Here is a 23466-nt window from a genome sequence, read left to right on the forward strand (position 1 = left end):
TAAAAAAAATTAAAATTAAAATTATTAGTGACATGTGAGTGACGTGTCGATTTTGACACATCACTAAATATAAAGCTGATCAAAATTTAAATTATTAGTGACATGTCATTTTGGCACGTCATTAAATAGTAACGTGCCAAAAACACTTTTTACTTTTTAGTTGGTTTTTATTTGTTTTTTCTTTAAAAAAATAAAATATTGAAAGAAAATAAAAATTTATATATATATATATATATATATATATAAAATAAAATTTAAATTTAGTGATGTGTCAATTTGTTAACATGTCACTAAATGTAGTGACGCGCCAAAAATGGACGCAGCACTCAATTTTGGGATGCGTAAAACATGGACATATAACTACATTTAGTGATGTGTCAAAATGGACACATTACTAAATGTTGTAACGTGCAAAAGTTGGCACGTCACTAAATAGTGAAGTAGTAATTTTTAGCACGTCACTAAATCTCAATTATTGACATGGTGATTAGTGACGTGCCAAATAGATTTAGTGACATGACAAATTTTAGCACGTCACTAAATCTCAATTAGTGACATGGTAATTTGTTATGTTCCAAAAAAAATTAATTTTTTGTAGTGAATGTTCAGAAAAAAGATTAAATATATACTTTTAGTCGCACACTACCATCTAATGTTGACGGAATAACCAAATTGAAATTTTTTTCAAGTTTATTAGGTGCAATTGATACTCTTTTCACTTTGGAGGTAAAATTGCAAATTGATGTCAACTTCGGATGGGAAAAGTGTAATTTTCTCTTATTTATATTATTAAATTAGCATTTGATTTATATTATACTAACAGAGTATTTAAACGTTCTGCACCCTTGGAGGACCACCTTCGCCCTGGTATATATTATGGAGCAACTCACAAATTTGGTGGTATGAGCCGTGCAATTCCCTTGTGGATTTGAATGCACACGGACTTATAATGATCCACCACCAAATGGGAGGAAGGAGTATTGATAGCAATAAACCACAGGATATGACACCCGAAATCTGACAAACAAGTTTAGTGATACAGATGTATCTAGTGTTTGAATTTGGTTGAATTATCTCCAGCAAATATCTGGCGTAAACTTGTGCGACCAGCACTAGAATGAAAGACAACATGGTTGTACCATTTGTGTCGAATGGAGAAGCGGCTTGTTCATCTTTATACATCACTTGGATAAGACTAACAAGCACTTGAATGAGAAACTGGACTCCAATTAGAAAATCAGTGAAAAAATCATGGCCAATCCGTCATTGCTCACTTGCAAGACAAAAAATTAAAAATGAAAATTTTTAGTAGTTTCTCCCTTGAATTTCACCATTTTCATCTATCAAATATTAATAATCCTGGTTTATCTAAAGAGTAGCAAAAGAAACATATATAATAATATATTGATAGGCCGGTTATCCTTTGCTTACATTCCATGCTCTATTTGTTGAGAAACAGATGCAAGAGAAACCAATATTGCAATGATAGCAAAATACAAGAAATTGAGCTGAAGAGGAGTCAAAGAAGGGGAGGGAGAAACTTGAAACAAACTGGAGATAATTGACAAACCATCAATTTAAAATTTCCTTCATCATAAGCTGTCAATTAAAATAAAAAATTATGCTTAAATAGATTAAGGGTGCGTTTGAAATTATGATTTCATAGATTATAAGTGCGATTTTAAATAAAATTTCATAATATAAATTGTTAAAACCGTTTAAAATCTGTATTTTCAAATCACAGGTAAAATTGTTTTTTTTTTTAAAACGCAGAATTTTAAATGCTAATTTACGATTTTAAAGGTTAAACTGCGATTTTACTATAAGCTTAACTGCATTTTTAAAAATCATTTTTTCAAATCGCACATTTTAAAATCATAAAGTCAAACCCGCCCTATAAGACTAAACCCTAACCCAACCTTAAGGCAACGCTCATTTGATAACTTTCCTACCATAATTTATACCCATAGTTTTTTTTTTTTAATTAATTATCCTGATTATTTTTAATTAATCACATTTATACACCCATTTCTCGTTAAAAGTATCCGTAACATTTCTCTATAAAAGAAAAGTTAGACATCTGTTTGATAAAATGTTTCACTTACAGACTTTTGTGCTGTATAGAAAGGACGAAAAAAAAAACGATATTTAGAAAATAAATACAGAAATAATAATAAAATAATATTTAAACCATACGGAAATAATAGATAACAAGATGGAAAATAAAAGTAGGATTAAATACTTTTTTTGCTTTATGGGTTTTAACAATTTTATCTTTTCTCCCGTTAGTTTTACTTTCGATCACAAGAGCCGGGAAGTATCTTGCTTATGGACATATACTTAAATACTACTTCCGTCCATCTTCCGATAAAAAAAATCAACAAAATTTTATATTAAACTAATTGAAACTTGACACGTGTCATATACTTTTTAGAGTTGTTGAAACTATCCTAGGCCAAACAAGGTGGCCACACTAATCTTAAGGGGCAAAAAAATAAAAATAAAATAAAAATGTAGAGATTTAGTTCATTTAGAGTAGCCGAAACCACCCAAACCTTTCGGGGGTGGCGCCATTGGCCCAAAGGGTTGAGCCCAACCCTTTGGTTTTTTGTTTTTTTTTTTTTCATTTTAGTTTATAGTTTTTTTTAATTATTATTTTTTTTCTTGATTTTTATATTTAAGTTTATTAATTTTTATTATTTTATTAATTTATTAATATGATATATGATACATGTTAAGTTTCAATTGGTTTGACATAAAATTTTGTTAATTTTTTTATAGAAGATGGACAAAGGTACTATTTGAGTATATATTCATATTCATAAATTAGATACTTTTTGTGATCGAAAGTGAAAGCAAGAAAGAAAAATATAAAGAAAAATGATAAGGTATTAAATCTTTTACTGAAAAATAGATATTAAAATGATGTGATATTTATTTTTTGGAAATATCAAAATAATTAATAAAAAAATATTATAAATATTAGTAAATAAACTTTACATTATTTTAATACTTTTCTTTTAATAAAAGACTTGATATTTTTAGCTTTTTTGCAAAAATAAAATTATCAAAAGTGAGGAGAAAAAAGTATTTTTAATTAAAACCGGATAAAGCGAATTTTGGTGAATATAAAAATACAGACAGACATTGATTGGAAGGGTCTGGCTTAGTAAAGTGAGTAGGCAGTAGTGTATAGTCAAGTCACGAGGCCTTCCAAGTATCAAATCACAATGGCATTTCCCAGTGTTTTCTTTGTGTAGTCAAATCAGTAGCACCGTCTCCCATTTCATGTCAGCATAGATAAAGAAAACAATCTGAAGGACTTACTTCCATTTCCCAGTGTTTTGTCCCATTCTGTGAGAGCGGAGCTTGAGCTTGAAGAATGGCAAGCTATGTGCCTGAGGAAGTGGTGGTGAAGATACTGTCGAGGCTGCCTCCAAAATCTCTTATCCGATTCAAGTGTGTCTCCAAAAGGTGGCAAGCTCTCATAGGAAACCCTGATTTCCTCTCCGAAAACCTACTCAACCACTTCATTGTTACCCAAAACCCCATTGATCCTCTCCGTCATATCATCTTCTTTGCCAGAGACAAATACGACCGCGGAACGCAAATACACTCTTTCCGCTCTTACGACTCCCTCCACTGCGCGTCTCAAACACCTCTGAAACTCCCACCAGCACCAACATTTGACATCGTCGCTTCCTGTAATGGCATACTCTGCCTCTGGGCCTATGTGCCAAGCGACGTTTATCTCTGGAATCCCGCAAAGTCATCAGAACTCAAGGCTCTTCCGGCCGCGTCTTCTCACCGTCGACGTACAGTCGATGTGGATCAGGTGGGGTTCGGTTTCGACTCTCGATCTAACGACTTGAAAGTGGTCAGGCTTCTTCGGGTTGTAGACGAAGATGGTACTGGATGGTATTTAGAAGAAATATACAGCCTAAGATGCGGTTCTTGGAGACAGCTTGATCCAAGCGGGGACTTTCAAATATATGAGGGTTCGCGGAGCGCAGCATTGGATGGGGTTTTTCTATGGTATCAAGACGGCGAATACGAGGATAATGAGATAATAGTTGCTTTTGACTTCAGTGATGAGGAGTTCCGAACAATGCTGTTTCCAGATGCTCGTTTTTTCCGTGATTACGGTAGATGTACGCGGACTGTCACGGAGTTGAAGGGATCTCTTGCTATGTTTGTTTTTCCTCACAGGAAGAAAAACATGTATTCGGATGTATGGGTCATGCTTGAATTTGGTGTTAGGGAGTCGTGGACTAGACTTCTTAGCATTCGAGTCCCATTGCATTTGAAAAGTCCATTGGGGTTTTGGAAGAACGGGCAGTTGTTCATCGAGAATAGGAAGGGGCAGCTGGTCTTGTATGATCTTTTTGCACAAACAGAGACGAATCTTCAATTTGAAGGGTCTCGGGACACGTTTCAAGTTGTAGACTACAAGCTGAGTTCGGTTTTGATCAATGGAGGGGAGGATAATCCGTGAGGTATGGCTCCATGCCCTTAGCTTGTTCAATTCATGTTTCTTTCTTTCTTTCTTTTTTTGTTAAATAAGAATGTTTGGTCCTAAATTTTGAGATTGATTTTATTGAGTGAAAGCTGGTTTGATACGGATCATGCAGCATCATTTTCATATATAGAATTAGGTAAAAAGACTGAATTGAACAACGCTTGTGTTTGACAAATTGACTGAAAGAGTGGTTGATTGCCTTTAGACTTTTATTAGGTAAAAAGAGTGATATATTTCAGCGATGGAGCCCAATTCTAAGAGACCCAGGATTTTCATTGCCACCCATTTTGTTTTTGACATCAATGATAGGCTCAGCAACTTGCCACAAGATGTTCTTCATAACTTGCAATTGGTTAGCACAAACCGAAGAGCTTGATCTTGATTTTGAATCTGACATTTGTGGACACTGACAAGGACTTCACCTTTTCAAATCTCAAGCATAACCAGCTTATAGTATATTTCATTGAGATGATCATGAATGTGTTTAGGTTTATCTATTTTTTTAAAAGAGGTTGTGTTATTGACTCGATGCTTTACCTATGTTTTGTTTCTTTTTCAGCATCTTTCCCACCTGCATGGTAAAGAAGGACGCTTTCACTAAATTGAAGACCTCATCTGTGCATGTAGGATTGACTCAAGCACTCACCCATCTTTGAAGCAGTTTGTTTTGATTTCGAATTAGTTAATGGCAATGTCTGAAACATTTTAGCCATGAATATCTTTCCCTCTATCTATCTATATATAAATGTGTAAATAATCCAAACTGTAGGACCTGTTTGTTGTGTAGGAAATGTCTCTGTAGACACTCGTGTACTCTTTATAATTACCTGCTGCTTCATTTAAAATTAGTCCTTATGCACTGCATTTTCAAGCACAAATTTGATACCGCGATAGATTTGAGTAATCCTACACACTCAAACTTCTCTACACTGATTTTCACACTTCTTTAAATGGCTTTTAAAGATTTATTTCAAATTTAATGGTGGTTTGGTTTGGATCAAGATCTTCTATAATTTTTTTGTTCAGATAGTCTGACTCAATTTTTTTTTTTTGTTATGACATACAAAGCAAGAATATGATGGAAATATACTTAATTCTTTTTAGTCTCTGTGTTTTGAAGATTTTATTTTTTAGTCCATGAGTTTCAATTTGCATTACAGATGATACATTAGTTTTGAAAAATGATCAAATTAGTACCTCGGTTAATTTTTTTGTCCAAAAACTAATAGTCCGCTACGTGTAAACTTCAAAAGTTGACACGTGGCACTATATAAAAAAAATAAAAAATATTAAAAAATTAATTAAAAAATTTTAAAAATTTTTTAAAAAAGGGGGTGGTTTACCATGGGGCGAGCCACCCCCAAGGGCCAAACCCTCCAAATTTTAGGGTTTATTTTTTTTGTTTTGCCCTTGGGGTGGCCGAACCACCCCCAAGGACAAAACTGATCTTCCTGAATTTTTATTTTTTTTATTTTTTATTCTGTCCAGGGGTGGTTCGGCCACCCCAGACCTGCCGGCCACCTCTTTGGCCAAAATGGGGTGGCTGGCCACTCCCCATGGTGAGCTATCCCCTTTTCTTTCTTTCTTTTTTTTTTTTTTTTTTAAATTTTTTAAATTTTTTTTAAATTTTTTAATTAATTTTGAAAGATTTTTTTTTTTTCTTATATAGTGCTACGTGTCAACTTCTGAGATTGACAAGTGGCGGACCGTTAGTTTTTAGATGGAGAAGTTAACTGAAGTACTAATTTGGTCATTTCTCAAAATTGATGTATCATTTGTGATGCAAATTGAAATTCAGAAACTAAAAAATAAAGTTTCTAAAACTCAAAGACCATAGGAGTATTTAACCCTAATTTTTAATCGTAACATGACTTATTTTTAATAGGTGGCATTTTTAAAGCGTTTTGATGCTTAAAAACAGCCCAAATTTTATAATTTGCGAATTAAAATCCTGATTTGATTTAAAAGAACACTGAATTCTCGGTTATTAACCAATGACTATCGTGAAAATTCTCTAAAGCAATTGGTTGGTGCAGAAATGCTCATTGTTACTTGTTCCTTATTTTTAAAATTTAGATCACCCTTTGACCATTTGAATTACGATGCATGAGTTTTTACCCAATTATTTCAAAATTGTTCCTTTTGGAATATTATTTTCGATCAATCTTGTAGTATACAATGCATAAATATCGTTGTCTTTTTCTTCTTTTTTTTTTTTTTTTTTGGCGAATACTATGTTCTGACTGAATCTTCACTGGAGCTATTAACTGAATAATTAACAAACCAAACTCACCGAAATCTAATTTTGCTTTGAAAAAAAAAAAAAATCTAATATGTTTTTTTGGGTTGGGAATTGCACGCTCCTATCCCTGGCATATACACCACCCTATGAGATCGAATTCAATTTCTACAACATTTTCCAGGAAATCTTCAAGTGAAGTACGTTTTTTTTTTTTTTGCTATTCAATATTGGGAGGGGGGAAAAGAGTTTCAGTGTAGTTTAAATGGCCATTAGATTTCTTGGCATAATTCTTTTAATAGAAAAAAAATGGAACATGATACATATCCTTAAAACTATCACTCTATTGATAATATTTTCTCCCTCTAATAGTATAAAATAAATTGGAACGGGGCCATTTATTCAAAAAACTGACGTATGGGTATTGATATAATAGGATGGGACTGTAAAGGCCAGGTGATGCCAGTCAAAAGCCAGACCATATGTATAAGGCAGAAGCCCGTGGGTTAACTAGCAAAATCGTGGCCTTCGGATGCAACCAACGGTCACCATTTTGAAATTTGAGAACCTCAGATTTTTTGACATTTAAGAGCATCTCCAACAGTTGGAGTTAAAATAGCTACTCAAAAAGTATCAATCTCTACTTTAACTACTGTTTTTCTTATATTCTCTCCAACAGATTTACTATTCAACTCTATACTTATATTTAAATATTATTTCCCATTCTTTTTTTTTAATTATATATATATATATATATATATATATATATATATATATATATATATATATATATATATATATATATATTTTTTTTATTATTCTTTTCTTCTCCTCATTTTCCCTTCTGTTCGATCTCTCTTTCTTGTTCTTCCTTTCTCTTTTCGTCTGAAACACAGTGAGAGAGAGATCGAGGGATTTAGGGAGAGACTCATGAGAGAAGAGCCGGAGATGGAGAGACCCGAGAGGTCGAGACTGATCCAAGAGAGAACTACTGAACTCAACGAACCCAGACAAAACCCATCAACCTGATCCTCCATGAGTCAAGATCCAGTGGCCTAAGACGAGTTTCAGTTGAGCTAGGCGCGGATCCGGCCGAGTCAGAAGTGATTTTCGGTGATTATGAGCAATTTTCAATGACGGGTAAAATAGGTTGATTTTGGTTGATGAATTTTAGTTGAACCCATATGATTTTGAAGCGAAGCTTGAATGTATCTTTCCTGTTTCGGTTATATGTATCATGGCTAAAGCTATATTTATGGTTGATTTTGATGATTTAGGTTGGTTGTTCATGGCCGACAGAGAGGGACGGAGAGGGGGAGAGAAAAAATATTAATAAAAAAAGTATAAATAAAAGAACAGTAAATAGCCGGTGTTGGATATTTTACTGTTTATTGTTTAAGGAAAAAAGTTTAAAGAAGCTATTACGCTGGATTGAAAAAAAAAGAAAAAAAAAAAGAAAAAAAAAAGAAGAGAAAAGTCAAATTTTATTTTTGATTAAAATAGCAACTCTGGAGATGCTCTCCGAATCCTATGAGGATATCCTAACATAAAAGAGAAATGCCATTTTGTGAGAGGAGAGCTTGAGCTTGGAAGAATGGCATCGTATGTGCCTGAGGAAGTGGTGATGAAGATCCTGTCGATGCTGCCTCCAAAATCTCTTACACGATTCAAGTGTGTCTGCAAAAGGTGGAAAGCTCTCATAGGAAACCCTGATTTCCTCTCCAAAAACCTCCTCAATCACTCCATTCTCACCCAAAACCCCAGTCATCCTCTCCGTCTTATCCTCTTCTTTTCCCTAGACAACGTCTTCCCCGGAAAGGAAATATACTCTTTCCGCTCTTACGACTCCCTCCACTGCGCGTCTCAAACACCTCTAAATCTCCCACCAGCACCACCACACGGTCCACTCCTTGACATCGTCGCTTGCTGTAATGGGTTGCTCTGTCTCTGGGACGTAAGCCTAAACGACATCTTTATCTGGAATCCCGCCACGTCAATGACGTCATCAGACCTTAAGGTTCTCCCGGGCGGGCCTTCTCGCCGTTGCTTCAATGATTTTTTGATCCGTGCTGTAGGGTTCGGTTTCGACTCGGGATCCAACGACTTCAAGGTGGTCACAGTTGTAGACGCATATAGGGTCGGATGGTTGGAAGCAGAAATATACAGCCGAAGATCTGGATCTTGGAGATCGCTTGATATGACCGTTAACTCTGAGATGCAATTCGTTTCGCAGGGTTTAGCGTTGGATGGGGGTTTTCTATGGTATAACGTATACCCACACGAAGATTTTGTGAAAGACAGAATAGTTGCTTTTGACTTCAGCGATGAGGAGTTCCGAGTAATGCAGTTTCCGGATGTTCGCCTTTTTTGTGGTTATGGTGAATACAAGCGGACTCTCACGGAGTTAAAGGGATCTGTTGCTATGTTTGTTTTTCCTCCTGATGAATTTCGGAAGAAAAATACGTATTTGGATATATGGGTCATGCTTGAATTTGGTGTTAGGGAGTCGTGGACTAGACTTCTTAGCATTCGACTCCCATTGCATTTGGAAAGACCATTGGGGTTTTGGAAGAACGGGGAGCTGTTCATTGAGAATAGCGAGAGGCAACTGGTCTTGTATGATCTTTTGGCACAAACAGAGAGGAATCTTCAGTTTGAAGGGTATGGGGGAACGTTAAAAGTTGTAGATTGCAATTTTGTTCAGTTTGAAGGTATGACTCCATGCCCTTAGCTAGTTTAATTCATGTTTCTGTCCTCTTTTTTTTTTTTTTTTTTGGAAATAAGAATGTTTGGTCCTAAATTTGGCTGCTCACGTTAATCTTCCTTCCTTCCTCTCCAGCTCCCATTTTAGCTTATCTTTCTTCTGTCATCGGGGATAGTAGGAATTAAGAAGAGTTCTGGGCGGGTAGGTTTGATGCTAGCTTTGTTGCCTTGGCATTTACTGATTAAAGACATCCTCGCAAAGGCGCCATCTTTCTTCAGTAAAAACGTGACTTTCATAGGCCTCTAGGTCTTTTAATGGTGCTCTGCTTGAAAATACAATAATTGAGTTTTTGAGACTCCGTTTTGTTAACAACAGGTACTGTTTCTGCCTTCACGGGTAAGGATTATCTGTGCTATGAGTTTCTCTTCCTCGATAGAGAATCTCTTGTGCACCAAAATCTTTGTTAATAAGAGTCTTAGGATTGGATAGATTGTAGAGATAGGAACTCCTATATGTAGGGCGGGCTTTCAAGACAGAGATGCATTATTATGTAAATTTGCTTTCTTGAGATCCATTTTGTTGAGTGAAGCTAGTTTGATACGGATCAATTAGCATCATTTCCAAAGCCAGGGCACCAGAATACCACAACCGGCCATGTTATGACCGGCATCACTGGAAAATGGAGAAATCATGCAGGAAAAATAAAATCAAAGCTTATGGTTGAATCATCAGATGAGCCTGTTGTGATTGATTGGAGATTAATTTGAGATTAATTTGAGAATTTAAATAATTGCCACTTCGTGTAGCTGCTGAATTGAATGCATGTGTTTGACAGTTTGACTGAAAGAGTAGTTGATTGCTTTTAGACTTTTATTAGGTAAAATGAGTGATATATTTCATCGATGCAGACCAATTCCAAGAGACCCAGGATTTTAATTGCCACCCATCTGGTTTTGACATCAATGTTAAGCTCAGCAGCTTGCCCCAAGATGTTCTTTCACTTCCTTGATACTGGAAACGTTATACACTCAAGCATATTGTTAAGAAGATAGAGTCACATTTGTTCTTCGGTGTTTTCCTAAATGTCCACCAACGCCCATTTGGATCATTGATTGGTTGACAACGAGTTTACAAGATGGGTCTGATTTGAAACTTTTCTGTTTGTTGTGCAGCGTAATTGGTTAGCGTTTACTTAATGGGCTGCTCATGTTTTTGACTACATTCTAAGCAACCACATAAAGAATGGTTTTGGGAGCTTGTCCGAGTGGACAACCTTGATGTATGAACATGTTTTATAATGACTTAGTAACTTGATGTGTATTATAGTCATCTAAACCATTTACATGGATATGGTTATAGGAATAGGGAGTGGTGTCATACCTACCTCGTCATGTTCATGTCGTTATAGTTCTTAGTTCTTCTTCTCTACGATTTTTGATCACTGATCTTTGATCTTTCGATTCTTTTCTCACCCTTAATGAGTACTGGCTTCATCTTTCTCTGTTTCTCTACAGATTTGGAGATTTAGTGATTTTTGAAGCAGAATGATCAAATCACAGTTAGGTCTGTCGTTCTTCTTTAATTTTTGTTATGAACTGATATAACTTTTGGTTTTGAGAAGTGGGTTTCGGTGAAATGGATATTTTCATGTTCTATCGTATACTTTTTTTCTTTCTAAAATTTGGTTTTTCAATTTCTTTTCATACTCTAATTCTTCTTACTGAGATGTTTGGTTACCGAGAAAATAGAAAAATATTAGGTTTTCTAGCATATGATGATAGGTACTTTCTGATGAGATGAATGAACAATGGAAGAATGTGAAAATGGAAGGGAAATTGTATCGATAATGAATTTCAATTAATGGTGGGAGACAAACTCCAAGTGAATCCAATTAAAGCTGGAATCAAACCACAAGACAAAAGTCTATATCAATTCTCCATTCTTCTCATGAACAATCAAATAGCCTTGTTAGTTTCAGTTAAAAAGAGGATTGTTTTGGGAACGTACCAAACTTTCATATCTCAGGTACTTGAATGAATGGTGAAAAATTGTGGAAGAGGAATGCTTTTTTATGAATATATTGAGCCAATTTTCGGCAGATTGATTGCTGAGAGAACTGATATAATAAGATAAATTGGGTTATTTTCATGAAAATGAGTCTTTAATTTGACTGGGAAAATGACTGCAAAATGTAGATAATTCTTTGAGAACCGGAGAATGGGGATGTAGGGCTCAATTTTGCAAGATGTTTTTCAAGAATTTCCTTGCTAACTGACATCTTGGGTGGATTTTAATTGATACTTCAAAATTTTTAGTTAATTCATTTTAAGTTAATGGTTATAAATTCATTTTAGTTTTCATTATTGTTAATTCATTTTGGTTATTTATTCATTTAACTAATTCTCATTTTTTTTCTTCTATTGTAGTTATTAATAATTGAGAAGAGAGTTGCAGAAAGCCATAAACCAGACCATACTTGGATATGTTTAATATGTTTGTGAACTTTTGATTATGAACTTTTTTAATATGTTGAAACTTTTTAAATATATTTATGGACTTTTGGTTATGAACTTTTTTAATATGTAATATGTTTATTAATTTTTGGGTTTTTAATATGTAATTATGTATGGATGTGGAGTTTTCGAGTTCAAATCTGCAGTTAGTGGGCATAATGTTTGTGTCTCAGGATGGCACAAAAAATAAATTTTCTCTTTGTTATAGTAATTGAAATTTCTTGATTGAATGGCCTCGTTTGGTTTGCGAATTAGACTCATAAAAAGAAATAACTATTAACACGGAATAACTATTCATTTGTTTGGTTGTATATTATTTATAGGAATAGCTATTCCGTGGAAATAACTATTCCCTTACGAAGAGGAATAGTTATTTCTTAAGGAATAAAATGAGTTTTTCAATAAACACATTAATTTTTTTATTTGTTTTTCTTTAAACCTTAATATATTAAAAAAAGAAAACATAAAATCCCTGACAAAGAATTTTGTCCACCAAATTGAAAACCTAAGAAAAAAAGAGATGAAGAAGATGGTCTCTAGGAAAATTGAGTTGCAGTAGCAGAAGAAGTGTGGTGATGGTAAAAAAGTGAAGGACGTGAAAAGTAAGAGATTCTTGTTCCCGGTGGCATTTCCTATTGTTCAAATTTGTTTCTTTTTAATTGTAATCGATCGGTCCTTGATAATTGATATTGTAAATAGTGAGCAACATCTTTGCTTTCTATTGATGAACAAATTTATTTTTTTAAAATGAATGAAATTTCTGTTTTCTATATTGATTCTTATGTAATAAATTTGACTAATTTCGAGAAGGATGGATTTTTTTTTTTTTAATCAAAAATATATATATAATTAGTGTAGTTTTTTATATATAATTGGGTATTTTAGTAATTTTGTTACAATTCCATTAAAAGCATATATGCTATGACCAAACTAAGGAATATGAATAACTATTTCATTCAACGTTCTTTTATTTTCAGTAATAGTTATTCATTTTTTTAATAGAATGGTCATTCTGCGTACCAAACGAGCCCTTAGGTCTAAAACCTTAAAAAAAAAGAAAAAAAAAGGTTAAAACGTTTAAATAAAGCCCAAAAAAGTAGGTCCAATAGTAAATAAGCCAGAAAAATGTAATTTTTTTGAAAAAAATACCCTCCAGTCTAGATAACCAATTTTCACCCCGGTACCCGAGTAAAAACTGGTAACTAGGGTACTCAGTTCTGGAGCCGGTTGTTGAGAATCAATAACCGGGGACCCTGGAGAACAATTCCTATTATGCGAGGGCTCGAAGATCTTCTAGTTCCTTATGGAGAAATACATTGGCAATCACCACCAACATGGACGTACAAAACAAATTGGGATGTTGTTATTGACTCAAAGAATGGCAAACTGGGTTTTGATTGCATTATGCGTGACTTTTAGGAAATGGTGCATGCTGTTTTTTGTCATTCAGTGGATGTTTTGGTTAATCTGGTGGTAGCAGATGTTCTTACAAGTCTTCACACGGTGGAATTCTACAGAAACTGGAGCTATACAAGACTCATTTTGGAGGGAGACTCTTTACTTGTGGTACAGGCTATTAACCGCACATGGGTAAATTGGAGTAGGCATAGGAATATTATAGCAAATATTAAAGAGGTTCTTATGAGTATTTATAGTTGGAAAACATGCCACACTAAACGAAGGGCAAACTCGACTGCCCACATTTTGGCACAAGTAGAACCCACCATGCTACTCACCGTATTTGAATTGGTTGTATTCTTGATTGTATTACAGAGATTGTTTTATCAGAGATTATATATTTGATTTTGTAGAGCTTTTATGCTCTGGTTGGTTTTCATGTTATCAATAAAATCAGTATTACTTCTTTAAAAAATAAAAAAAATAATTGTGTCAATGTCTATTATAAACTACTAAAAAATGTCAATGTCTTTTATTGACAAAAATTGCATTAATGAAATTAAAAAAAAAAAAATCTAAAAATTGTACTAAAAAAAAGTAAAAAGTAAAATACAAATTATTAAAAAAATTTAAATTTTTTTTTATAAAAAAAGCTTAAAAAGGGGCCACCCATTAGTTTTTTATTTTAATTAAAATTTATATAAATATTTTTTTAATAATTTAAGACGTTTTAAAGTTTATATATATATTTTTAAAAGTGGTGAAAATTCAAGAATTATAGATGAAGTTTTCCCTTTAAAAAATTATTTTATTTTCTGAATAAAAATATTTTTTTTCAAAAGAATGCCAGTTTTGTCTTTTGAAGGATGTGTACCGAAAAATATATATTTTTAATTTTAATGATGAGGAAGAATAATATTCAAGGCTTCATCTCGATTATTTTAGCCTTATTATTCACATATTTTATTTCTCTCAGAAAGTATGGTGCTTTCTAATAAGTTATATTGATAATCTCAAAGACAAAGTAATGTTGGTATAACCCAATTAGTGGTAGTCCAAATGGCACCACATCCTCCTTAAAAACATAATATTCTAATTTAAAGTAAAGGAGGATGGAATAACTTACTTTTTTTTGTTAAATCCTTTATATATAAATGTTTGTTTATACAAGGATAATTAGTCTCTTAACATATTCTATAAAATATTTTATAGAATATAAAGGCTACATACTTCAGCAATGGGGTTGAAATGATCAAGTATTATACATATTCTATAAATATTTTATATAATTGATATGATAAGGTTTAGTAATTATTGATTCAATTTTATTTTATTTTTTTAACTCTTCCATCTTCTACCATCTTCCCTAACCCAGTCTTCGTCTTCCTCTCAGTCTCAAGAACAACCTAGAATGGCAACGTATGTGCTTGAGGAAGTGGTGATGAAGATCCTGTCGATGCTGCCTCCAAAATCTCTTATCCGATTCAAGTGTGTCTGCAAAAGGTGGAAAGCTCTCATAGGAAACCCTGATTTCCTCTCCAAAAACCTCCTTCCATTCTCACCCAAAACCCCACTCATCCTCTCCGTCTTATCCTCTTCTCCGCCAATGACATATCCGAATCTGGAAACCAAATACACTCTTTCCGCTCTTACGACTCCCTCCGCTCCTTAGACACCATCAGATTAGTTTAATAAAAACAAGAGTCATATTGTTACCGTGCAAAACAATAATGTATAATATAAAATCGAAAAGATAAAATAAAAAAAAAATTAAGACACAAATTTATGTAGTTCGGCAATTATCTTATGCTCACCGGAGTACGATTATATTCAATAATAATTTAAGATTACAGTATAACATATAACAAAATCTTACTGTACGGACAAATATGACTACTATATAGCCAATATTCTCGTATTACTCTTTATATCCGAAAGAATACGAACAACTTATTTCAACTAGTCACGTCTCTAAAAAGAGCAAGTGCAAGAGATCCAAGGGTTGTAAACAAAGGATTTGTCAAAAAGAGACCTATGTGGACACATAGTGGCTAGGCTTGCTCGAGCTGGATTTTTGGCTCTTATACTCTTCTCTGCCAATGAAATTGAAGAGTGGTATGGGTTTTCGTGATTTGCGGTGTTTCAATAAAGCTTTGTTAGCAAAACAGGGATGCCGACTTATTCAGAATCCTAATAATTTTGCTGGCCAGATTTTAAAAGTTATACTTTCTAAGTATAATTTTTTTGGAGGCCAATCTAGGAAGCAGACAGGGGCAGAATCAGGATTTTTGATAAGGGGATGAATTTGTATAATTTTTTTTACATCAAAGTACCCATTCGACTATAAATTATAATTTCAAATTTTAATGATAAGACAATTTTGAGGATGTCTATGCCTCCAAGGTTCAAAAACCAAAACAAAAACAAAGCCTAACTGTTTGTCACATCCATTGGGCTCTTATACTCGCCCCTTATTACATGCATACTGCCCAAACCCCATCTACCAAGCTTACGCCCAAAGTTTACAAAACGCACCCCTTAAAGAATGAAACGACAAACCTCTAGAAAACTAAAGCTTCCTCCACACGCCTAAGCCAAGTCGCATACAGCTGTTTCTCATTTAGTCTCCACTTGCTATCTGCTGCTGCCACATAGCATTGAGGATCGTCTTCAGCAAGTCTTCACAAGTCCTCTAGATCGTACCATTACATGCTGAGCGAGTTAGCATGGTGGAGAATTTCCTGCTTTCTCAGAGGGAAATGCTTTATTTTTTAAATTTTTATCTTTAAAAGTGGTTCTTAAATGAGATAATAAGACATTTATCAAAATAATAGATCACATGAGATTGTGACACATCATTTAAGAACCAAATTTTGAAAAAATAATTTGGGATGTGTAGCACTCCTCTTTTCAAAATGAAAGAGGGGTCAAAATAATTATTATGGGGACAAAAAGGGGGTCAAATTGAAATTAAATATGGATATTTTTGGTTTTTTTAAAATGAAAGAATGGGTCAAAATATAAATAAATATTTTTAGGGGAATACAAAAATTATTTTGGGGGGACAAATTTTAAAATCAATTTCAAAACTTTTGAGGGGACATTCATCCCTCTACCCATCCATCTGGGTCCGCCCCTGAAAGTAGACCTTCATTTGTATGGCGGAGCATTTTTGGTGCAAAAGATCTTCTCAAAGAATGTCTAATATGGAGAATTGAGGATGGTAGAGATGTGAAAATATGGCAGGATAAATGGCTTCCTACTTCAACTACATATGTTATTCAATCTCTAAGGGCTTTACTTCGTGCAAATGCCACAGTTAGTATATTAATTGATCAGGATCCTCATCGGTGGAATGAGTAGCTTCTTAATTATCTTTTCTACAAGGTTGAAGCAGATATCATTTCACAAATCCCTCTAAGTCGGTATGACCACAATGACATTATGACTTGGCAGGGGACTACCACAGGGTAATTTACTGTGCACATTGCTTATTACATGAAAAAGAACCACCTAGATGCTGTCCATGGTGAATGTTCTCACCAATGGAAACAATTCTTGTCGTGCGAGGGCCCGAGGATTTTCTAATTCCTTCTGGAGAAATACATTGGCAATCACCACCAACAGGGACGTATAAATCAAATTGGGATGTTGCTATTGACTCAAAGAATGACAAACTGGGTTTTGGTTGCATTATGCGTGACTTTTCAGGGAATGGTGCATGCTGCTTTTTGTTATTCAATGGATGTTTTGGTTGATCCAGTGGTAGCAGACGCTCTTGCGGCTCTTCACACAGCGGAATTCTGCAGAAATAAAGGGCTATACAAGACTCATTTTGGAGAAAGACTCTTTACTTGTGGCACAGGCTATTAACTGCACAGGGGTAAATTGGAGTAGGCATGAGAATATTATAGCAGATATTAGAGAGGTTCTTACGAGTATTTATCATTGGAAAACTTGTCACACTAAACGAAAGACAAACTCAGCTGCCCACTTTTTGGCACATGTAGGAGGCAACCATGCTACTCACCGTATTTGGATTGGTTGTATTCTTGATTGTATTAGGGAGATTGTTTTACTAGAAATTACATATATAATTTTGTATAGCTTTCATGCTCTGGTTGGTTTTCATGTTATCAAATGAAATTAATATTACTTATTTAAAAAAATAAAATAATTGTGTCAATGTTCATTATAAACTACTAAAAAATGTCAATGTCTTCTATTGACAAAAATTACATTCATGAAATTTTAAAAAAAAAATCTAAAAATTGTACTAAAAAAAGTAAAAAGCAAAATAAAAATTATTAAAAAATTTTAAAATCATTTTATAGAAAAAGCTAAAAAAAAAAGCCGCCACCCATTAGTTTTTTTTTTTAAATTAAAATTTATATATATTTTTTAATAATTTAAAACTTTTTAAAATTTAGGTATTTTCTTTCAAAAGAATTGAAATTTCAAAAATTATAGATGAAGTTTTCCCTTTAAAAAATTATTTTCTTTTCTGAAAAAATTAATTTTTTTCAAAAGAATGCTAGTTTTGTCTTTTGAAGGATGAGTATTGAAAAATATATATTTTTAATTTTAATGATGAGGAAGAATATTCAGGGCTTCATCTTGATTACTTTAGCCTTATCATTCACGTATTTTATTTCTCTGAGAAAGTTGGGTGCTTTCTAATAAAGTTATATTGATAATCTAAAAGACACATTAAAAAAAAAAGAAAAAGAAAATCTAAAAGACGAATTAAAGTTGGGCCCAAATACCCAATGAGCCTCCTTAAAAACATAATATTCTAATTTAAAGTAAAGCAGATGGTAAGACGCGTGTCATTCATCCAAAGGTCCTTCAGCCCTGGTATCTGAACCTTCGCCGCCACCCTTCCATCTTCTATCGTCTTCTTCTTCCTCTCAGTCTCAGGAACAACTTAGAGCTTGGAAGAATGGCAACGTACGTGCCTGAGGAAGTGGTGATGAAGATCCTGTCGATGCTGCCTCCAAAATCTCTTATCCGATTCAAGTGTGTCTGCAAAAGGTGGAAAGCTCTCATTGGAAACCCTGATTTCCTCTCCAAAAACCTCCTCAATCACTCCATTTTCACCCAAAACCCCACTCATCCTCTCCGTCTTATCCTCTTCTCCGCCAATGACATATCCGAAACCGGAAACCAAATACACTCTTTCCGCTCTTACGACTCCCTCCGCTGCCCGTCTCAAACCCCTCTGAATCTTCCGCCAGCACCATCATATACTGAAATCGTCGCTTCCTGTAATGGCTTGCTCTGTCTCTGGGACGTAATGCTAAGCGACATCTATCTCTGGAATCTCGCCACGTCATCAGACCTTGAGGCTCTCCCGGCCTCGCCTTCTCGCTCTCGCACCGGACTTAGAGTCCCTAACGATGATTTTGCGTTCCATAATGTGGGGTTCGGTTTCGATTCGGGATCCAATGACTTCAAGGTGGTCACACTTGTAGATTCGGATGGCGGCGGATGGTTGGAAGCAGAAATATACAGCCTAAGATCTGGATCTTGGAGACAGCTTCATCTGAGTGTGAACATTGCGAGGCATCTCGTTTCGCAGAGTGTAGCATTAGATGGGGCTTTTCTATGGCATGACAACTACACATTCGATGATTGTGTGGACGACCGTATAGTTGCTTTTGACTTCAGCGATGAGAAGTTCCGAAAAATGATGTTTCCCGATGCTCGCCTTTTTTATGATTACGATATATGCATGCGAACTCTCATGGAGTTGAAGGGATCTGTTGCTATGTTGATTTTGGGTCGTGAGGAGAGGAAGATAACGAAGGATTTGGAAATATGGGTCATGCTTGAATTTGGTGTTAATGAGTCGTGGACTAGACTTATTATCATTCAACTCCCCTTGCATTTGGAAATACCACTGAGGTTTTGGAAGAACGGGGAATTGTTTATGGAGAATAGTGAGGGGCAGATGGTATTATATGACCTTTTGGCACAAACAGAGACCAATCTTCAGTTTGAAGGGTATGGGGGAACGTTAAAAGTTGTATACTGCAATTTTGTTCGGTTTGAAGGTATGGCTCCATGCCCTTTTAGCTAGTTTAATTTATGTTTCTGCCTCCTTTCTTTTTTTGAAATAAGAATGTTTGGTCCTAAATTTGGCTGCTCGCGTTAATCTCTCTTCCTGCCTCTCCAGCTCCCATTTTAGCTTATCTTTCTTCTGTCATCGGGGATGGTAGGAATTAAGGAGAGTTCTGGGCGGGTAGGTTTTGAATCGTTTGATGCTAGCTTTGTTGCCTTGGCATTGGCTGATTAAAGACATCCTCGCAAAGGCGCCATCTTTCTTCAGTAAAAACGAGACTTTCATAGGCCTCTAGGTCTTTTAATGGTGCTCTGCTTGAAAATACAATAATTGAGTTTTTGAGACTCCATTTTGTTAACAACAGGTACTTTTTCTGCCTTCACGAGTGAGGATCATCTGTGCTATGAGTTTCTCTTCCTCGATAGAGAATCTCTCGTTCACCAAAATCTTTGTAAATAAGAGTCTTCGGATTCGATAGGCAGTAGAGATAGGAACTCCTATCTGTAGGGAGGGTTTTCAAGACAGAGATGCATTATTATGTAAATTTGCTTTCTTGAGATCCATTTTGTTGAGTGAAGCTAGTTTGATACGGATCAATTAGCATCATTTCCAAAGCCAGGGCACCAGAATACCACAACCGGCCATGTTATGACCTGCATCACTGGAAAATGGAGAAATCACGCAGGAAAAATAAAATCAAAGCATATGGTTGAATCATCAGTTGAGTCTGTTGTGATTGATTGGAGATTAATTTAAGAATTTAAATAATTGCCACTTCGTCTAGCTGCTGAATTGAATGCATGTGTTTGACAATTTGACTGAAAGAGTAGTTGATTGCTTTTAGACTTTTATTAGGTAAAAAGAGTGATATTTCATCGATGCAGACCAATTCCAAGAGACCCAGGATTTTAATTGCCACCCATTTGGTTTTGACATCAATGTTAAGCTCAGCAACTTGCCCCAAATGTTCTTTCACTTCCTTGATACTGGAAACGTTATACACTCAAGCATATTGTTAAGAAGATAGAGGCACATTTGTTCTTCGGTGTTTTCCCTAAATGTCCACCAACGCCCCTTTGGATCATTGATTGGTTGACAATGATTTTACAAGATGGGTCTGATATGAAACTTTTCTGTTTGTTGTGTAGCGTGATTGGTTAGCGTTTACTTAATGGGCTGCTCATGTTTTTTTACTATATTCTAAGCAACCACATAAAGAATGGTTTTGGGGTTACTGTCATCTAAACCATTTACATGGATATGGTTATAGGAATGGGGAGTGGTGTCATACCTACCTCATCATGTTCATGTCAGTTGCATAACACCACCCAGTTCAATGACCATGAAGACTGCAGGAGAAAACAACGGGAGATAGAGCAGAAATTGGAAGAGACACAAATCTTACTGCGGGATATGCAAGAAGGTATGTCGAAGATGCAGGAACAGATAGATATGCTAATGGCACTTGTAAGAAGGTTAGAGAATCTTTCCAATATAATTTATTTTTTCACAAGTGCGCACACACACACATTAACTAGTTGTTAGAATGGACATGATTATGATATGGAATTCTTTTCTTCCTAGGCCTGGAGGGAGCTTTGGAGGTGATCCAAGCCATGGCAAACTGTGAGTGGGCTGTAGCTGCAGGTGAGAGTTCTAGAAAGAGGTATTACTACCATCTCTTGTCATTTTTTGTTGAGTTCTCATGATAATGGGATTGTAGTGTGCATTGGGTGTTGAGGTTAATTTTGACTTGTTTATGAGGGAAAGAATATATGAGTATTGTATTTTTGTACGGATATGCAATAAATCAGATATTTGTGGCTTGACATATCTACTGCCAAAAGTCTCTACTCCTTTTATATTTCCTACTTTGGGTAAAACGATGAGCTGATAACAGTGGCTCCTTTTCCATGGATCAGAGTCACTAGAATGACTTCAAACCGTAAATTAGAGATCTGGAGCCAAATGGTATGGATTTTGAGTTTGTTATGAATGTTGTAATATAAAAAACGAATAGCTATGGTATGATATTCAACAGTTTCTATGAGCTCGAGCCTTTGTTGATTAATGGAACCATGACTGTTTACCCAAGGCTTGGTCCGTGGGGCCTCTTTGCCTGGTTGGGCCACCAAAGGTTCTACCAGAACCCCACAGTAAGCCTACGTGGGTGCAGTGGCCTGACAAGATGCGTGAGGAGGGGAACTCAGTTCTGTACGTTGCCTTTAGATCTCAGGTGGTGATTTCGCCTGCACAACTCAAAGAACGACAAAACCTGCTCGATCGCTTCATCTACCAGATGGGCACCCTTGGCTGTTTCCTCGGCTAGATGTTCTATAAGCGTTGCAGCTTCTTTGAGTTTTCGCCTGGTGGAAGGTGATCGGCGACCTCTTCCGCTACCTTATCCACTTGCTCAGCCACCTTTTCTACAGCCTCTGCTACTGCTTCTACTTTATCTGCAGCCGTTTCAACTCGGCTACATGTTCAATCCAAGCATCACATGATTAAACCCCTTTATATTCACAATGTCACAATGAAAAATGATTGAGTGAACAAAAAAGGGCATGAAATTCCTTACTTTTCAGTTTCAGTAACGGTCCCCATTTACTCCCCAAGAATGGTAGAATTACTGTCACTATCATTCCAAATATCCAAACTTTCCTGCGAGGATATATCCATAAACTCTGTTAATTACTTATATAAGACAAAAACAACAATAGCTAGGAGCAATATTACAAAATCAAATACTCTTACCATGAACCGGGAGAAGGATCAGAAGGAAGCAGAGCTCCTGGAAGTACACTGTAAATCTTTGTTTTGCTGACAATTAGCTCTGTCGCCATCAGGCCTGTGTTGACAAACTGCAAACCATTTCCCAGAAAACAGCTGCCGATCTTGCCTTTCGAGATAACCAGAAGATGATTAGGCCGATTACGAGCTGAAGCTTGGTACCTGCGAGAAGAGCAGGGGTTTCTAAGCCACTGTGGATGGAATTCTGTTTTGGTGAACGAATATGATCTTCTTCATTGTCTTCCTCTTCTTTGTAGTCCTGGAATAAGAGAAAAAATATGGATTTGTTAATTATTTATTTACAGGAAGTGATGAAATAACGTGCATTGAATGGGAGATTAATAATGAGACTTTTCTTTTAGACTTGTAATTGGAGATGAATGAAAACTTATGACCATGCAGCATTTATGTCTTGTTATTTTCCTTCTTTTGTCTATTATTATTATTATTATTATTATTATTTATTTAATGGCAATATCATTGCCTTGTATTGTAGTCTTGCCTTTTGGGAAGTCAAAAAACTGGCCTTGCTTGTTAAGTCTTTAGTAGGAATTGACTAGTTTGCATATCTTTGGTCTTCTGGGATATTTCCTGACATTAGCTTTTATTTATTTTTTACCCATCAAACTTCATTTTCTCCCTTCTTGGCATGTCTGGCCGTTCCCCTTGCTGTCCAGAAGTGGATATGTCATATTCGGACAATAAATCATGATGAAAGAATATCATATTCGTTCATCAACATTTGCCCACATTTTTGGGGGTTACTGGGGTAAAACGAGGTTGTAGATGGGTGTATCCATAAACCTAATACAACCATTTTGTAATTCATATAACGCATATGAAGCAAGGTCTACAAGTCTCTGCTTTGCTGCTAATATGGCTGTCTTTTTTCTTATCTTTGCCAAGTAATGGGCTGGTTACTTGAAGACTTGAAGTTTTTGTGTTGTGAATGTGTTTACTGCTAGAGTTAAAGCATGTGTTATGTAGTTGTTTTCATCAAATTGTATCCATGATGGTTTGGCAAATTTATTTAGTTTACTGGAATGATGCAATCTACATGTTTGACTCTTTAGAATATGAATCGTTTATAGCAAGAAACAGTGATGGGAAAATGTTGTTTGTTTTTGACTTTGCCATGGACCATGTGGTTTCCATAAGAAGTAGCCAGAAAAACTGTTTCCTCCAGGGTAGATGATGAACTATTCAACTTTTATAAAATTCAGCGTAAACGTTTTCATG

At 35.2% G+C, this 23466-nt stretch overlaps 3 protein-coding genes across 10 annotated transcripts; all 3 read left to right on the plus strand.

Moving 5' to 3' along the window:
* The first annotated feature begins 3174 nt into the window (after window positions 1-3174).
* Window positions 3175-5367, plus strand: LOC133880263 (F-box/kelch-repeat protein At3g06240-like). The gene is made up of 2 exons (XM_062319180.1): window positions 3175-4496; window positions 5079-5367. Exon 1 carries the CDS (start codon window positions 3383-3385, stop codon window positions 4493-4495), a length of 1113 nt encoding a protein of 370 aa, XP_062175164.1. The 5' UTR covers window positions 3175-3382; the 3' UTR covers window position 4496; window positions 5079-5367.
* A 2890-nt stretch (window positions 5368-8257) lies between these two features.
* On the plus strand, window positions 8258-12109 carry LOC133880751 (F-box/kelch-repeat protein At3g23880-like). 5 transcript variants are annotated; one of them, XM_062319748.1, is made up of 3 exons: window positions 8262-9469; window positions 10977-11025; window positions 11889-12109. In XM_062319748.1, exons 1-2 carry the CDS (start codon window positions 8353-8355, stop codon window positions 10988-10990), a joined length of 1131 nt encoding a protein of 376 aa, XP_062175732.1. In that variant the 5' UTR covers window positions 8262-8352; the 3' UTR covers window positions 10991-11025; window positions 11889-12109. The 5 variants fall into 5 exon arrangements, with proteins under 5 accessions (XP_062175729.1, XP_062175730.1, XP_062175731.1 ...); XM_062319745.1 differs by lacking the exons at window positions 10977-11025; window positions 11889-12109 and adding an exon at window positions 10371-10948 and having other exon boundaries at window positions 8258-9469; XM_062319746.1 differs by lacking the exons at window positions 10977-11025; window positions 11889-12109 and adding an exon at window positions 10340-10948 and having other exon boundaries at window positions 8259-9469.
* A 6091-nt stretch (window positions 12110-18200) lies between these two features.
* On the plus strand, window positions 18201-22640 carry LOC133880033 (F-box/kelch-repeat protein At3g23880-like). Of its 4 annotated transcripts, none has more exons than XM_062318893.1 (4): window positions 18201-19429; window positions 20708-20912; window positions 21022-21103; window positions 21360-22640. In XM_062318893.1, exons 1-3 carry the CDS (start codon window positions 18316-18318, stop codon window positions 21065-21067), a joined length of 1365 nt encoding a protein of 454 aa, XP_062174877.1. In that variant the 5' UTR covers window positions 18201-18315; the 3' UTR covers window positions 21068-21103; window positions 21360-22640. The 4 variants fall into 4 exon arrangements, with proteins under 4 accessions (XP_062174877.1, XP_062174878.1, XP_062174879.1 ...); XM_062318894.1 differs by having other exon boundaries at window positions 21533-22640; XM_062318895.1 differs by having other exon boundaries at window positions 22317-22640.
* Window positions 22641-23466: the final 826 nt, after the last annotated feature.

This window comes from Alnus glutinosa, chromosome 10 (genome assembly GCF_958979055.1).
Source record: "Alnus glutinosa chromosome 10, dhAlnGlut1.1, whole genome shotgun sequence".
Lineage (NCBI taxonomy): Eukaryota > Viridiplantae > Streptophyta > Magnoliopsida > Fagales > Betulaceae > Alnus > Alnus glutinosa.

Excerpts from the sequence above, each read along its gene's own strand:
- LOC133880263 (XM_062319180.1), top strand. The coding sequence starts at position 3,383 with ATGGCAAGCTATGTGCCTGAGGAAGTGGTGGTGAAGATACTGTCGAGG.
- LOC133880033 (XM_062318893.1), top strand. The coding sequence starts at position 18,316 with ATGGCAACGTACGTGCCTGAGGAAGTGGTGATGAAGATCCTGTCGATG. Across the intron at positions 19,430-20,707 it reads CAATTTTGTTCGGTTTGAAG|GAATGGGGAGTGGTGTCATA; the intron begins GTATGGCTCCAT and ends ATATGGTTATAG. Across the intron at positions 20,913-21,021 it reads CTAATGGCACTTGTAAGAAG|GCCTGGAGGGAGCTTTGGAG; the intron begins GTTAGAGAATCT and ends TTTTCTTCCTAG.
- LOC133880751 (XM_062319745.1), top strand. The coding sequence starts at position 8,353 with ATGGCATCGTATGTGCCTGAGGAAGTGGTGATGAAGATCCTGTCGATG. Across the intron at positions 9,470-10,370 it reads CAATTTTGTTCAGTTTGAAG|ACCAATTCCAAGAGACCCAG; the intron begins GTATGACTCCAT and ends TCATCGATGCAG.